Genomic DNA, 18,316 nt, shown 5'->3' on the forward strand with positions numbered 1-18,316 from the left:
CGTATAAATGCTTTTGAAGATAATGAGCCAGATAGATTCCTTTAAAAGTCTTCTCAGTGTTCTATACAAGTGTTTTGCACCCATTTACAAATGAAATTCTAAAACAGTGTTTCCCCCAACCTTTTCAAGCCCAAGGAACACCTACATTAAGAAGGCACACCAACCCCCATGGGTCAGGCACTGTGGACTTTGAGAGGACTCATATAGTCAAAAGAAGAGGTAGGAAAGTACTAAAAGCCTCACCAGATTCTCTTCCAAAATTTAAAACAAAGGGATAGAAAGAATAGAGAGACACATGAACTCATCACAATGGAAAAAGGCGAAATCGGTGAGGTGCGAGCAGCCAGCTAAGGGCTTGATTTATTTAATAAGGCTTCTCTCCCATTCTGTGTCAATGGGAAAAATGCTTAGTAAATGAGGCCCTCCATTAGTTACTAAAGGAGCCGATGCAATAATTTTCACAGAAAGCAGGTGCTGACTTTTCAGCACCTGTTTTATTATCGCACGCGTGGCACCCGCAAGGGGGGCGCGCTAGCAAGGAGGCACTAGGGTCGCTTGCGCGACCTTATCACCTCCTTGCTAATGCGACCCCGCGGCTACTGCAGGGTTATGAAGACCAATGCCGAGTTTACCGGCAGTCTACTGAGGGTTTTTTTGTTTGTTTTTTTACTGAAAATGATAGGAAACCATAGATAAGAACATAAGAAATTTCCATGCTGGGTCAGACCAAGGGTCCATCAAGCCCAGCATCCTGTTTCCAACAGAGGCCAAAACCAGGCCACAAGAACCTGGAAAGTACCCAAAAACTAAGAAGAACCCATGCTACTGATGCAATTAATAGCAGTGGCTATTCCCTAAGTAAATTTCATTAATAGCCATTAATGGACTTCTCCTCCAAGAACTTATCCAAACCTTTTTTGAACCCAGCTACACTAACTGCACTAACCACATCCTCTGGCAACAAATTCCAGAGCTTTATTGTGCGTTGAGTGAAAAAGAATTTTCTCCGATTAGTCTTAAATGTGCTACTTGCTAACTTCATGGAATGCCCCCTAGTCCTTCTATTATTCGAAAGTGTAAATAACTGAGTCACATCTACTCGTTCAAGACCTCTCATGATCTTAAAGACCTCTATCATATCCCCCCTCAGCCGTCTCTGCATGCAAATCCCACTTCTACCACATAATTAGGGGATTTTAAAAGTGATGCGCTCTGAAACCATTGCGTATTAAACCAGTTTGTTCCTAGTTCACACAGTTAAGGTGAAGCCCTTCAAACCCCCCTAATTTAATAGCCTTTACTATCCATAGTTAGCCCTGACCCTTAAAATCCCGCAGATCTGACTATTTTTCTTTATTTTATAACTTATACCTCGTCCATAGCAGATTTCATGTTGTTTTTCCTATCATTTTTTTTTTAAAGAAATGTAAGGGGGGAAGCAAAAAATAACCTGCCCCAACCCTTCCCATTTATAAAAGATCAGAGCCTCCCCACCAGCAGACCCCCCCCCCCCCCTCAAAACAAACACCCAATTGTATAGTGGGGGGGCCCGAGAGCGATTTCCCGCTCCCAGGCCTGTGGCTGCCCTCTTTCAAAATGGCATTGGCCGCTCTTTGCCTTTAACATGTGACAGGGGCTAACGATGCCATTAGGCAGCCCCTGTCATATAGGAAAGGCAAAAGAGTGCTGATATTTTATAAATTAAAAAAAAAAAACAACTGTATAACAAAATAAAAAAAACAACGATCTGGGGGTGAACCTGAAATGGTCCACCACCGGAATGAATACAAAATTGCAACAAATATTCTTAGGCTACCGCCCCTAATAAATAGTATGTGCTAATTCTCAAAATGAAAAATATCTGCAGGATTATTTTAAAACTGTTTCTCAACCAATGTGCCATGGCAAATTGGTATGCCTTCAGACCTGATTAGTCCACTGCTTGATGCTCAGGTCCAGATCAGCACCTGGGCTCTGCTCCCAGCACCTCACATCAACAAGATGCTCCAGCGGTGGTTTCTTCTTTTCCCTAGTTACAGCATGAGCCATGAAATGTGGTAATTAATGGGCAGCATGCAGGACAAGGATAGCTGGGCCCCACTTTGTTCAGCACACACAGTACCACTTCATCTTCACCTTCCTGAGGGTCCTCCTTTTCAGTCCTCCCAGCCTCCCTCTTATCCCCAGGCTGAGTGAGACAGGATATCACTCACTCTGAGTATTGGGAGCAGCAGCAGTGGAGGAGCTCTGGCAGTCACATTCAGCAGCCAGTGGGGCCGATGCAATACTGCATTTGCATGTGATGAGCGCTATCTCATTCACTCTGCAGAACTCTCAATAATGAACTCTCAATAATGAAAACACCGGCCCCACCCTTCCCTAAAACGAATATCCACTTCAGAAAAGCCTGCTCTATGGATGACCTCAAATCACACCTCTCTACGAATCTACAAAAAATCAACCTCACCAACGCAGACTCTGCCATGACCTCTTGGCATAGCATCACCAACTCCGTAGCTAATAAAGTATGTCCCCTGTTATCGAAGGAAATTAACCCTGCCCATCAAAACAGAAAACCTTGGTTCACTCTAGAACTAAAAAACCTTAAACAAGAGCTACGCCACAAAGAACAACGATGGCGCAAGGACCCCACCCCTGCTTCACAATCACCCTCAAAGCCGCCATGAACTACTATAGGAATACCATACTATGCACAAAAAATGATTTCTATGCCAATAAAATCCACAACTTTCTCTATGATGCAAAGGCCTTGTTTTCATATGTCTCAATACTTACAAAACCTACTCCCCCAACCATTCCTGATGATGAAGCTAAAAATAAATCCATCGAACTAGCAACTTTCTTCGAGAAGAAAATCTCAAACTTACTGGCCCCACTGATCCCCTTGAATAACCATCTCCTGCCCCTTTACAACCCCCCCATTATTCACAATCCTACTTTCGACTCCTTCAAACCCACTTCAGCCCTAGAAATAGAATCCATCCTCAAGAACATGAAACCTTCCTCTCACCCATCCGACCACATACCGACTAAACTCCTACTTACCATCCCGAATACCATCTCCAAACATCTGGCAGATATAATAAACTGCTCCCTCTCCCAAGGATCGGTCCCTGACCTCCTGAAACTCGCCACGCTTAAACCTCTACTAAAGAAACCCAACCTGGATCCAGCTAACCCTGCTAACTTTCGCCCCATTGCCAATCTTCCTTTCATCGCTAAACTAATGGAAAAACTGGTCAACAACCAACCCTCAGAATACCTAGACACTCACAAGATTCTTTACCCTTCCCAGTTCGTATTCCGTAAATTACTAAACACGGAATCCCTTCTGATTTCACTTACAGACAACATCTTAATGGGCCTAGACAAAGGTCAATCCCACCTACTGGCTCTACTCGATATCTCAGCAGCCCCCTCCTGACCCCCCCCCCAAGGCTTGCCAATAATCCCTGGGGGTCCAGCAAGGGTCCGAAAGCGATTTCGTTTTCGGCTGCCAGTAACCAAAATGGCGCCGATAGCCTTTGCCCATACTATGTCACAGAGGCTTTCGGCGCCATTGGTCAGCTCCTGTCACATGATAGGAGCACAAGATGGCGCCGATGGCCATGTGACAGGGGCTGACCAATAGCGCCGAAAGCCCCTGTGACATGGTAGTTCGGGCTATTCGGCACCATTTTGAGGCGCACGGCTTGCAGCACAGCACACCGGGCACGGAGGGAAAATGGACCCCGGGACCCCGCTGGACCACCAGGGATCTTCGTAAGTCTTGGGGAGGGATCGGGGGGGTGGTGTATTATAGTGAATTTAAATGTTTGGGGTGGGTTTTAATAAAAAAAAAAATTTGTGCCCCCTCTCCCCAGGCAAACCCGAAAACGAATTTTCCCCCAAATTGCGGGGAAAATTTCGTTTCCGGTTTCGGGGGCTCCGAAATATCGGCGTTTATGTCGTGTTTCGGATACTCCGAAACAGAAACGAATTAGGAAATGTCGTTAAATTTCCTAAATAGGGCGAAAAATGAACCACATCTCTAATAATAGACACTAGAATGAATTTTAAAAAAATCATAAATAATACCACAAAAGAATGCTTATACAAGCTACATGTTCTAAAACGGCTCAGACCTCTCCTTCACTTCCAAGACTACCGCACAGTCCTCCAAGCCATCTTGTTCTCAAAAATTGATTACTGTAACTCTTTACTCCTAGGCCTTCCCGATTCCACTACTAAACCTTTACAAATGCTCCAGAACGCTGCCGCAAGGATCCTCACCAACGCTAGACGAAGAGACCACATCACACCCATCCTCAAAAATTTACATTGGCTCCCCATCAACTTCAGAATCTTGTATAAATCTCTAACCACTTTCATACTAGCCCTATGTTAAAATAAGTTTACATTTCCGATCTGTTCTGAGTTCCTCGCCCTGTTATATGTAAATTTTTTTTTTTTGCTCCGCATGTCTAGATGGTTTTTTCCTTGTTTGATGTAAACCGGTAGGATAAAACCTGTCTTGAATATCGGTATAGAAAAATTAGTAAATAAATAAAATAAATTTTTTGGGTTTCCCAAAATGCAGCAAAAAAGGAAATATCTGTATTTTCTATTTCGTTACAAACAACTTCCCACCCCTACTATTTATAAATAGCACACACTGTTTTCTAAAATTTAAAAAAAAGAAACAGAAAATAAAAAATAATAAATAAAAACAAATCACCAAATAAAATTCAGCTGGAATATCCTTCGAAATGATGCAAAATATTTTGGCCTGCCCACCCCTGTTATATATCAAAAGAGAAACAGTTCTTTCTACTAAAATTATTTTCATGCCACTACAATGTTTTAGTTCTTATTTGCAAATTACTGAAAAACCCTTTGGAGAATAATTCATTTTCCTACTTATCCAACTAAGTAGCAGCACTTATCCAGATAAGTATGAATTTATCTAACTAAACTGCAGCTCCTGCTTAGTCACATAATTCTTAAAGCACTAATTATCTAACTAACCCCTAGATATGAGAGAGAAAGAGATCCTTTGTAGGACCTTCATATTATTCAACTATTTATATCAGTATAGGAGGGCCAGCTATTAACTCGAGGTGAGGTTTTGGTGGTGGTGTAGGGTTTGCGGGCCAGTTTTACATGCAGAGTGAGACATACAAACAGCACAGTAGGCCTCAGTGAAGATTTGACATTATTTGAAGTGAGGAAAGTCACACAAAGATGAGATTTCTTCAGTGTTCTCTCACCCTAGCTTGATAGAACCCTGGTAAAGAGTCCATCAGCTAGGGTGAGAGAGCATTGCAGAAATCTCATCTTTGTGTGACTTTCCTCACTGCAAATGATGTAAAATCTTCACTGAGGTCTACTGTGCTGTTCGTAGGTCTCACTCTACATGTAAAACTGGCCCCAAAACCCTACATCACCACCAAAACCTCACCTCAGGCTAATATTTGACCCTCCTATCGCAGTATAAATAGGTGACTACTATATATGCCACCCCAGAGGTTCTCTCTCCCTCTCACTCCCAGCCCAAAATGCAATCTTTATCACAAATTGCATTATAGCCATTTCACACAGCTTAACACCAGGAAAAAAGGTGTAGTCATTTCTGGTGTAAAATGCATGTATTATGCTATTGCACAGAGCGATAATGCCCCTCATTTTCATTAATCCCACCCAAAACTCCAATCCAGCCCTTTTGAAAAATTTGCATTCATGCCACCCACTACCATAACTATTGTGTGCATTATGGCGTTATCACAGGTGTTAACACCATAACACATTTTGATAAATGACCCTGTATTTAAGATAGCAGGATATGTCTAAAAAGCTAAATCAAATAGATGGATAAGTAGTGCTTTTTAGACTCATGCGGCTAAGCAGCAGCTTTTCCCCTACTTAGCCAGACAAATCCATACTTATCTGGAGAAGTACAAAAATGTATTTGCACACTTTTTACCTGTGCAAGTATTTTCCCAGGTACATTAGAGAGACATTTTATAATCTGCATACATTGTATACACACAGGTTATAAAATAACCGAACAATTTTGCGTGCGTCCTTATCTATGCATATATAAGTGTGCATGCGTATGTTTTAAAGTTATCCTCTTATAGGTGAATTTTAAAAGCCCAGGTCACACATTGATTATGGGATGCGCAAATAAGTCATGTTTGCGCATGACAAGTGCATTTTAAAAGCCGCCCGGATATGTGTGTATCTCCCTCAGCGCACACATCTCCAAAGTTTTCAAAAAGAGGCAGGACGTGGGCATGGTCTAACTGGGAATGGACATTTCAGAGTATGAACCATAGATGTGTGCATAAATACTTACCCACTTGGGTGCATGCCCAGATCCCCTGCCATGTAAGTTTACATCTGCTATGGAACAGGTATAAGTTATAAAATAAAGAAAAATAGGCAGATCTGCGGGATTTTAAGGGTCAGGGTTAACTAGGGGTAGAAATGGCTATTAAATTAGGGGGCTTTAGAGGACTTACCCCTTAACTGGGTGAACTAAGGATGAACTGGTTTAACTGGCAATGGTGTAGGAGCGCACCACTTTTAAAATTCCCCAGTTACGTGGTAGAAATGGGATTTACATGCACATGTGCGTGCCTACTAAATATTTGGCTCACATTTTGCGTGGCCAGACTATTTTATAACATGCATGCATATCCACTCATATGTTATAAAATGGCCACATCCTTGGGGTGCAAGCCCATGCATGCACATAAAAGTGTGCCTCGTGCCAATTTGAAAGTTACCATCTTAGAGTGCAGGTTATGGCAAACAGCAAACATCATGATAGGGCCAAAGTGTACCAACACAAGAGGCATGAACAGTCAAAGGCACCAAAAGAGCAGCAAAACAGCACTAACAGTGAAATGAATAATACCCCAAGGTACCAAGAAGAGGCAAAACAATACCTGCAGGGACAGAAGTTTTCAAGGCACCATGAGATGGCTAGAAAAGGCCAGGTATTAAACAGTGGCGGAGTAAAACAGTAAGGCACTAGGGGATGTACATTAAACAGTGGAGTGCCTCAGGGACCGGTGCTTTTCAATATATATATAAATGATCTGGAAAGGAATACGACGAGTGAGGTTATCAAATTTGTGGAGGATACAAAATTATGCAGAGTAGTTAAATCACAAGCAGACGGTGATACATTACAGGAGGACCTTGCAAGACTGGAAGATTGGGCATCCAAATGGCAGATGAAATTTAATGTGGACAAGTGCAAGGTATTGCATATAGGGAAAAATAACCATTGCTGTAATTACACGATGTTAGGTTCCATATTAGGAGCTACCACCCAGGAAAAAGATCTAGGCATCATAGTGGATAATACTTTAAAATCGTCGGCTCAGTGTGTTGCAACAGTCAAAAAAGCAAACAGAATGTTAGGAATTATTAGGAAGGGAATGGTTAATAGAACGGAAAATGTCATACTGCCTCTGTATCGCTCCATGGTGAGACCGCACGTTGAATACTTTGTACAATTCTGGTCGCCACATCTCAAAAAAGATATAGTTGCGATGGAGAAGGTACAGAGAAGGGCAACCAAAATGATAAAGGGGATGGAACAGCTCCCCTATGAGGAAAGGCTGAAGAGGTTAGGGCTGTTCAGCTTGGAGAAGAGAAGGCTGAGGGGGGATATGATAGAGGTCTTTAAGATCATGAGAGGTCTTGAACGAGTAGATGTGAATCGGTTATTTACACTTTCAGATAATAGAAGGACTAGGGGGCATTCCATGAAGTTAGCAAGTAGCACATTTAAGACTAATCGGAGAAAATTCATTTTCACTCAACGCACAATAAAGCTCTGGAATTTGTTGCCAGAGGATGTGGTTAGTGCAGTTAGTGTAGCTGGGTTCAAAAAAGGTTTGGATAAGTTCTTGGAGGAGAAGTCCATTAATGGCTATTAATCAATTTTACTTAGGGAATAGCCACTGCTATTAATTGCATCAGTAGCATGGGTTCTTCTTAGTGTTTGGGTAATTGCCAGGTTCTTGTGGCCTGGTTTTGGCCTCTGTTAGAAACAGGATGCTGGGCTTAATGGACCCTTGGTCTGACCCAGCATGGCAATTTCTTATGTTCTTATGTTCTTATTTTCAAAATGCAACAAATAAGGGGCAATTTGTTTCATTCGGAGGGCTTCAAAATCATTTGAGGGGACTCAGAATTAAACTAATCTTATTCATATAATTTCTTTAAAACTTCTGGTCTGGCCTAAGCTTAGGCCCAAGGCTGGAGGCTCACCTATGGCATAGACCGAGGCCCAAAGCAAGGGCTGCAGCCACGTCCTGAGCATGATTCCATGGTCTTGGGTATCTGAAGTGTGGCCTGGCTGGGTCCCGATGCTAGGGCCTTGGCTTAGGCCACAGCCTGATGCCAGGGACCGATCTGGAGACTGGGTCCTAAAGCCTGACACCAGATCGTGATGCCTGGGCCAGTGCCTAGGCCCAGGCACCAGGGGCTAATCCAGAGGCCTGGACCTGATACTTGAGTCTAGGCCTAAGCCCAGGCCCAGGGTGATTGCTGTGGGGACTAGGCCAAGGAGTTAAGACCAGGCCTCCAAACCTTGGTCTTGTGTAGAGACTAGGCCAAGGTTGCGGCGACCTACTGTGGCCTTTGCCTATGCAAGGCCAAGGCTTCAGCCTGGGCCTATGCTTCATTGGCAGATCCCCAATGGACCAGGTAAGTGGGGGCCTGTGGGAATCCTATCCCTGGTATTTTTCTGGGTGGGGAGAATGACTTTCCTTATTCTACGGCTTTCCTCTTTTTGTATCTGCTGCTAATATTTCTGACATACAGAGTCCCCAGGCTAGTACTGATGCCCTCCCATGAAGCCTGTGGTCTTTTTACATGATGTAATATTTTTGGAAGATGCCCATTACCTTTCTTCTACTGATGGATTTACAACAGTGAATGCACTATGTAAAAATGGGTCCACCTTAGCTCTAAAGTGCTGCCAGCTACACCTTGGATTTTAACCAGGACTTCCTCTCCCTCTCTGAAGGTTAGTGTGCTGCTGTTGAGGCTGGAGCTGGAGTTGTGGCTGGATTGAGAGGGAAAGGGTCAGGGATATCTCTCAAGCCCTCCACTACCTGCTCTTTCTGTGGAGTGTTCTTTGTTCCAGCAGTATCACTTTCTACCTTCTCTTCCTGCTTATTAGAGGATAGCATATGAGTAATTCAATTCCCTAGGTTCTTTTCAGCTACTAAAAGTTCTATTCTTATGAGTCAGAGAAGTCCTGATATGATTCATCTGAATCAGTACTTCCTTGCACGAGCTGTTGCTTGCAATGCTCAGGAGGATTCAGGGAGGAGTGTTGTGCTGATTTTGGCTGCTTTGCTCCTATTGCCTTTTCCCTTGCCCCTCCACTGCCAATGTCACCCTCCACTGACTGTGCCTTCTCATGCCCCCACACCATAGGAATAGAGCTAGCATTTGGAGCAAGCAACACATGCTCTTCCAGTTTCAACTTCTTCTTGCTTGATTTTTCCTAAGCCTGTGGTTTCCCCCACAAAAAAAAAATCTCTCTTTAGCTTGGCTTTTCCCTATTAGAAGCTTTTAAAGAAGTTAGGAAAGCTTTTTCTCTGCATTTACTATTGTCAGGACTAGACCATTTTCCTCTTGATCCCATTTCCAGTGGCATGATGAAAACTGACACAGTTACTAGAATTGCCTATGGAAAGGGTTTTTCTTTTTTCAGTATGTAATACTCATTATTCTCAGAACTCACATACACTCACACACACATAAACACAAGTGTGGAGACTGGAGTATGTAAGAAAGGTGACATGCACAGGCACTCACTCTCTTGTTCAAAAATGTGCCACATTCTTTGCTAACTACTGAACTGCTTGGTACTATTTTCTACCACAGGGAACTAAAAACTGAAGCTAGGATAAGACTGCTGTAATCAATACACATTGCATCGTGGCCCCCGAGAGTTCAGAGCCACTGCAATTAGATACATTTCAATGTGACTGCAGTGCACTAAGTAAAACTGCATCCTATTCAGAACCCAGATATCTCTAACTCTTTCTTCTGCAAGCTGAATGATCCAAAATACACAGTGTAACTCTTTAACACAACAGGCAGAAGATTTTCTGCCACCCAGACATTCAGGTCGATCCAGTAAGGCCGCGGTAGAAACAGTGCGGTAGTGTCAGGCGCACCCTTCCTCCCCGCACGCACAGTTCTCTTCACTAACTCCCCGATACTCTCCTCTAATCGCATGCAAATGCATGCCGCGGCTTTAAAGCGGTAGGGATGGGTTATGGCCGCGTAACCCATTTTACTGTATAGGCGCTTAATACAGCGCCTATACAGTAACCAGGGTGCGCTGGTACCTGTCATTTCAAATGACATTTGAAATGACAGGTACCAGGAAGTGTAAAAATCAAAATTTTTAAATACCTGTCGGAGGGCCGCGTGGGTCCAGGCGGCCGGCGGGATCCAGGGGGGCCGGTGGTCGCGTGTTAAATCTAGGCCGCGGGCGGGTGGGCGCCTGTTCCGGGCGGCGGGGGGGTGGACGCGCGTTAGTTTCAGACGGCCGCGTGGGTCCAGGCGGCCGGCGGCGGCGGGAGCCGGGTGGTCGCGTGTTAAATCTAAGCCGCGGGCGGGTGGGCGCCTGTTCCGGGCGGCGGCAGCAGCGGCGGGGGGACACGCGTTAGTTCGAGACGGCCGGCGGGTGGTCGCGTGTTAAATCTAGGCCGGGTCCGCACAGGCGCGCATTCACTGTCGGTGGGGGCTGCCTCTCCCGGCAGCCCCCACCGGCAGTGAATGAATGCGCACCTGTGCGACCCCTGCGATTCGGCGCTCAAGGCAGTCACATGCCGTGACGTCACGCCTTGAGCGCCGAATCGCAGGGGTCGCACAGGCGCGCATTCATTCATCCAGGCGGAGGAGCCGGTGGCGAAAGCAGCCGGCTCCTCCGCCTGGATGAATGAATTCATTCACTGCCGGTGGGGGCTGCCGGGAGAGGAGCCGGCTGCTTTTGCCACCGGCTCCTCCGCCTGGATGAATGAATGCGCGCCTGTGCGACCCCTGCGATTCGGCGCTCAAGGCGTGACGTCACGGCATGTGACTGCCTCTCCCGGCAGCCCCCACCGGCAGTGAATGAATTCATTCATCCAGGCGGAGGAGCCGGCTGCTTTTGCCACCGGCTCCTCCGCCTGGATGAATGAATGCGCGCCTGTGCGACCCCTGCGATTCGGCGCTCAAGGCAGTCACATGCCGTGACTTCACGCCTTGAGCGCCCAATCGCAGGGGTCGCACAGGCGCGCATTCATTCATTCACTGCCGGTGGGGGCTGCCGGGAGAGGCAGCCCCCACCGGCAGTGAATGCGCGCCTGTGCGGACCCGGCCTAGATTTAACACGCGACCGCCCGCCGGCCGTCTCAAACTAACGCGTGTCCCCCCGCCGCCGCCGCCGCCCGGAACAGGCGCCCACCCGCCCGCGGCCTAGACTTAACACGCGACCACCCGGCTCCCGCCGCCTGGACCCACGCCGGCCGCCTGGACCCACGCGGCCCTCCGACAGGTATTTAAAAATTTTTATTTTTTCTTCTGACAGGTTTTATGTGTCCCACATCATTACATTTTCTCGATCATCTCTGTATCGCTTTTTTTTTAAATTGTGTTTTATTGTTTTTGAGTATCTTAAGCGGTGTCGATGGATTTATTACTAGACTCACAGTCCTAACTCCTACTAGGGGGAGGCGGTAAACTAACACGTTACGGCCGCGGCAAAACAGTGCGTTACTAATGAGAGAACCTGAGCGCGCCTTACGGTATCGGAGGGGAATAGCTAATTCCTTCATTATACAGCTAATTCGTTCATTTACATGCCGGGTGCGGGAAGGGTTACGCGTCTGTTTTAAGAAGCACTACGGATGCGCAAAATTGGAGACTGTATCGCTGGTTTGCCTTACGCGTCCGAATTGTGCGCAGCAAGCTCGTTACAGACAAGAAATCTTCAACTGAACTTTACTGGATCGACCTGATTGTGAGAAAAGAGGAAACAGCAATTGGAGTCCACCTCACTTGTCAATTCTTATAGCTTCCTTTTCTGTTTCTTTCTAACTTTTTTTAAGCTCAAAAAGTGCTTAAGGCGACACAACCTCACTCTGTCCTCATTAGCACAGAAGCAAAGTAAAATGGTGCCTTCAATAGTTTCTTTCACCTTCCAAATTGAAAAAATGGAGGAAATCATTGTCAATCCATGCATATGCCAACGAGTCGTAAGTAGTGCTTATCCAGCTAAATTCAAGTTTGAATATTGGCCTCTATATTTTTCTGTAACTATAGTTGGGTGTATTCTGCATATGTAGCAAGGATACAAAGGGAATGGGTCCCCTTTTTAGGATGAGGCCATCATTTTTACCATGAGTCTCTGCAAATGTACTTCTAACTAGGCTGGGCAATGTAAAACCCTAAATAGAATTTGCCAAAGCTAAGAATGATAATGAGGATAGTGGCAGAAACTATGCAGTGTATGTTTTTCCCTATATTGTTTTTTACTTTTACTATCATTCCTCCAGTAAATTTCCCAGCCACTAAAAATATGATTTCTCCTCAAATCTCCATGCCACGTCCCACAGACTATCATATATGTTTGCAAGGAACCCCTTTTTGCTACTTATATGCAAATTTCTAAGTGGTTCTTACAAATTCCAGAATCAGCATTTCACATGCTGTTAAGTATGGGGGTAACCTGCATGGAGCAGCAGTTACTACTCTTAACAGAAGGCATGGGATTACTACCCTTAACCAATAAGCCTTGATGCTTTTGATGCAGCTGCAACATCGCTCTCTGCTTCAATGGAGGGGGGGGGGAGGGGAGAGGTATTGGATTCAGAGACAACCAACATGAGCCCTGACATTTTTACAGTCTGGGATACTGATGCACAGACTTAAGGGAGAAAACACAGGACTGCTTCTACACGCAAGTTCAGAATCAAAGCACGTCAAGCAGCACTGTCTAAATTTTCAAGAAGGCTCATCGCCCAGGAAAACCCTTAGGGGAAACCTGGGGGTAATCTGCACAGCACGGCAGATACCACCATAAGAAGCTTGCTGGGCCGACTGGCTGAACCATTTGGTCCTTTTCTGCCGTCATTTCTATGTTACTATATTATAGCTCCTTTTAACAATCCAAGCATGAGGTAAGTGATTTATTCTTAGTTTTAATATTTTTATTTCTAAAGTAATTAAAATTAATAAGTTTTAATGAAGCTGGGTGAGAGATCAGAGAAAACTGGTGAGGCAGGAGTGAATAGGGATCTCTGCTGCCACTTTCTAGGATGAAAACCTCCACAGAAGGGGTAGGTGGAGGTTGGGAGAGGCACCAGCCCTGACTTCTTTGTGGGGAGGCTGAGGGGACATGGGTGGCTCCAGCTGGACTTGGCTCAGTCCAGCCAGGCGAGGCCCTAGCCCTGGCCCCTGCTCCAGAATATTGGCAAGGGTGGGAAGAGTAAACGGGCCTGGCAAGACCCCAGGACCTGAGAAAATGGCAAAAGAGCCCAGATGCCCCATTTTGTTTTAGAGTTTTTTAAAATCTAACATTTATGTCAATTTGGCAAATGAACTGAACCAAAATAAACAAAACACTCTATGAGCCAGAAACAAGTAATTAAAAAAAAAAATCCCAAAACAAAAACACAAACCAAAATGAAATATTTGTGTGCGCACATCCCTGCTTTCTGGTCCTACTTGATAAAGTGGTCTATGTGATAACCAGCATTTAAACTGGGTCAAGTTTTGTGACGGGGTCCAGAATGATTTCTCTAATTCAGTAATGCCCCTAAGGCAAGTTTCTTAAAATGTTGCTATGAGAGGGTCTGTTGGATCGGGAGGTATCCATCTAGATTTTCAGACCAATGATGTGTCCATTAACCCCACGGTCGGAGAAGAAAAATAATGAGCAATTTTAAGCTTCTGAATAAATTTATATATCTGCACCCTCGTTTGAAAGGATTCATATGTTGTAGTTGGAACGTAAGATAAACCTTTTTCTAGAAGGCTATATTCATTGCTGGATAAAGTGTAAGAAGACAAGTTAAAAACTGCTGGTGAACTTAATGTTGAGAACGTGTAACTCGTCATTCCCATGGATCCTGCTGTGCTCTCATATAATCTGCTCAGAAGCAGGTCTAAATTTTATCTGGCTAACCTAGCCGGATATACACGATATTTGGCTAGGTCTCAGCCCCTTCCTGGAACACCCTCAAAACTCCCCATTTTTATCTAGCTAAATTCCATGCGGGTAAATAGATTAGGGCTGAATATAGCCAGTTACAATATATAGATGGATAACTGTTAAGGTTATCTATCTAAATGGAGTTTGAATATGGACCTCTTAGGTATTAACACTGGATATGTTATCCAGCATTATACCTAACAAGTCCTTTAGAATACATTTTTCTTTCATAGACTCATGTTCATGTTTATTATGTTACCACAGGGGTTGTTCTGTGACTATTACCATCATGAAGTGGTACTTCATTTACTGCTTATAAGTCCAGGCCTTTGAAACATTCAACTAATTCCATGATTTGTATGCTTGAATTACTTTCAGAACTATTTGATTACAATTCATAACAGAGACAATAATGGAACAAATGGGATTTTAAAATTATCTGCAAGTACTGTATTGCTGTTAAACCATGAAGTTTTGTTGCAGGTTGCTTGCTTTGATGCAAATTTTCCACGTCATACCCATTTGTGTTAAGTCTAAAGGTTCAGAAATGCATAAAAAAAGCAACTAAGAAATATTAAAAAGGAAAATTCTCTTACCATTTGGATTACCATTGTGATCAGAATATGGGACCAAATTCATCAATCCATTGGTTCTTCTCCAGCCTGACTCAAAGCCTCCATCAAGTGTCATATTACAAAGGCTAGTCTCAAAATCACATCTTTCATACAAGGAACCTGAGTATGAAGGAAATGATTTATGAGAATGAGTAATAAATGCTTTAAAGAAATCTGTATCCACTGTGCAATTCAATATTCGTAAAGTTTATGCAGCAAATATACTATGTCCAGAAAATAAGATTCCTTATTCTAACATTGTAGTTAAGGAGGATAACATTCAAACAAATGTGCACGGTGGCATATATGTGCACATATTGCCATGAGCAGAACTATGGAATTATTTTATAACCTGCATGTATGATATATGAAATGTGTAACCTCTACCCCACAGCTTACGTGCATCTGTATGCTTATTCGTGAATACATAAAATGCCTTAAAACCATACAATGCCTTAAAACCACGCATATCAATGTATTGAACGTGCATACTTTTTCCTACCTATTTTAAAATTACACATGGGTATATTTTAAGTGCAAAAGTAAAATAGAATTACTCATGTAAGTCCCAATTTTTGTGCGTAAGTTGCCAATTTTAAAACAAGCATTAAGATGTGAAATTAACCAGTTTAATGATTAGTCTACCAGTTCACCCAATCCTTCTCCAGATCTTTGAGACCTTCTTGGTTCTTCAGCGTGAACTCCCACCAGTTCACCCAGACATCCCACTTAGTCATTACTTCCCAATAAAGATGTTTAATAATACTTATGCTAGATAATTAGCAGGTCTAAAAATACGCAAGTTGGTAAACATACCCGTAGAAATGTCTTTTAAAATAGCAATGTTACGGGAGCACTGGAAGTGGTCCCATTTTCGGGGAGATAATGTACCCTTGGACCACAACGTGACCGCAGAGGAGCTCCGGGGAAGCACAGAGGCAGGCGAGACATGTCCAAGCATGGGTGGACAGGCTGGAGATAAGAAGCCCTGGCTCTGCCGAACCTGAATGCATCAGAGAGACCCAATAACGCAATGTTGGTCTCTGAGGTAGCCCTCTGGCTACTCGATAGTCCTTCTGGACCTGCCATACGAGAACGGAAGATGCGACCAGACGGACAGAGGCTAAGGGCAGGAACAAACAGACTCAGATGAAGACTCAGACAAAGACTCAGGATACTTGAAGGACTCGGACATAGTCTCCAGTTGCTTGAAGATTCACACGAGGTTCAGGATCAAGGAGTGTACTGAATAAGTACTGCCACGCTGCACGCCCTACACAGCCACTCAAGGCAGATCACGGACCACGCTGATAGCGAAGCAGACTCCAGCGAAAGGAATGGAACTTCACATCAGGACATGACGAAGATTCAGGTGAGACCTGCACCGAGACACGCTCTCCAAAGCCAGTCAAGGCAAGGCACGGGCCATGCTGGAACGGAACAGGTTCAGGCAGAGTCTTAGGCATGGACAGAAGCAGACACAAGGAACTCCGAAGACCAGGACAGAATTCATGATTCAAGACAGGACCTCAGGATCCAAGACTCAGAGCAAGGAAATTGGAGCAAGGAACTTGGAGTAAGGAACCCGAAGCTTGGAGTATTAAAAACAAGGATCTTCTGGAGACTTGCGCTGCCAACGAGAAAAACATCCGGATACAAGGACATCAGGAGAACTGGACATCTGGAACATCAGGAGATCTGGAGAAAAGAACAACTGGAACATCAGGACATCTGGAATTTGATGAGATGGAGACACAGGATCCTATGAGAGACCAAGACATGGAACCAAGATGAAGACAAGGAATTCCCACGAATAACAGAGTGCCTAGGAGAAACCGAGATGATGAAGAGTGGACTGACTCCTTGCGAAGGCAATGAGGAAGTGAAGAGAGGTCCTTTTTATAGGGCTGAAGAGGAACACCCACGATAACATCATCAGGAGGGGCCACGAGACTACTCCCACCGCCAGCCCTTTAAGAATCGGAGAGAGGTGTGGCTTCGCGCCAAAGGAAGAACCCTGGAGAGCAGTGTCCTGCTGCGGCTCAGAGCAGAAGCAGAACTAGGCCGAAACACCCAGGCCCAGCGACATTGGGGGTGGCTCTCTGCCGCAGAAGGAAGGCTGAGGACGGCTTCATGCTGCGGAGGCTCCCCACTCAGAGGAGAAGACAACGTTGGCGACCTCCAGGCTGCATGGAGGCACTGCGGCGGCTCCCTGCCACCGCACAGCTAGAGGAATGTGGCAGCTTCCGGGCTGCGTGGGGAAACCATCAGCGGCCTCCTGCCTGTAAGGGAACAGACAGCGGCTCCAGCCTCCGGGCCACGGAAGAAGATGAAAAAAAGGTGAGAGGCTGCCCGCGGCTAGAATCATAACAAGCAACTTATGTGCATAAGAGTTAGCCCCTCCCCGGAATGCCCCTAGACTGTCCCTTTTGTTATGTGTGTATATGTTTATTTATTTATTTAAAGCTTTTCTATACCGGCATTCATGATACAATCATATCATGCCGGTTAACAAATAACAGGGGGGTGCAATAACTTTGTTCTTTTAACCAGTGCAGAGGAAGCAAAAAGTTACAATATAACAAGGTTGTTGAAACTGGTGGGAAGAAGACAAGAATAGTCAAGAATAAATATAAATCTTTGCAGAGGTAGATTATTTACATTGTGCAGTAATGTCTCTTTATGGATATTATTTACATTGTGCAGTAAGGTCTCTCAATGGATATTAGACTCTGGAGGGCTTGATTGCCGTAGGATCTCTCCGTGTGAAAGTGAAAATATGTGCATATTTTTTATTTTTATAAAATATGGAACATGTGAGTAGAGGCTACTTACATGTGTATATGATAATATTTATGCATGTAAGGTTTTGAAAATTCACCCCTAAATCTTTAAAGATTTGGCCTACTCACTCACATTTAAAATTTTGAATCTAAATAAAATGAGGCACTCAGTTTTTGATCTTTATCAGAACCCTATGCAAACAACATGCTGAAACATATAAATTATATATAGGGATTCAGATTTAGGGTTTTAACCAATAAACACTGATAAAACACACTAATGCAAAAACAAACAAATGGTGTTTATTAGATAAACACCAGAAAAACACTACTACCCCTATTATTCTCTCACGCCTCCTTTGCCTGCCCTGGATCTGCCACTTTGTTTTTGTGCCTTTTCCATGCTAACATTTCCTCAGCTGCACAGATGTATGCATTTGATTCAACCAGAAAAGGTACCCAATAATAAGGGTGTGCTTTGTTTTTTTTTCGGGTCATTATGTGTTTGATTTTGTTTTTAAAATGATTCGGGGATGTTTATTTTGGGATTCCCTAGTTTTGGAGTTAGTGTGCACTATCGGGACATAATGTGTGGATGCGTGCTAACTGGATGATAGACACTCACTACCTATAGTTACTGCGAACTAACTGAAAATGTTACCGGTATGTTAAAATGTGTC

At 44.2% G+C, this 18,316-nt stretch overlaps 1 protein-coding gene across 1 annotated transcript in view; it reads right to left on the bottom strand.

Moving 5' to 3' along the window:
- MALRD1 (MAM and LDL receptor class A domain containing 1) overlaps positions 1-18,316 on the bottom strand; it is a 954,719-nt gene that overhangs the window by 925,662 nt on the left and 10,741 nt on the right. The window contains exon 2 of the mRNA XM_029587045.1: positions 14,836-14,973. Within this exon, the coding sequence (XP_029442905.1) occupies positions 14,836-14,973 (138 nt within the window). The remainder of the gene's footprint in view (positions 1-14,835; positions 14,974-18,316) is intronic.

Source organism: Rhinatrema bivittatum, chromosome 2 (assembly GCF_901001135.1).
Source record: "Rhinatrema bivittatum chromosome 2, aRhiBiv1.1, whole genome shotgun sequence".
NCBI lineage: Eukaryota > Metazoa > Chordata > Amphibia > Gymnophiona > Rhinatrematidae > Rhinatrema > Rhinatrema bivittatum.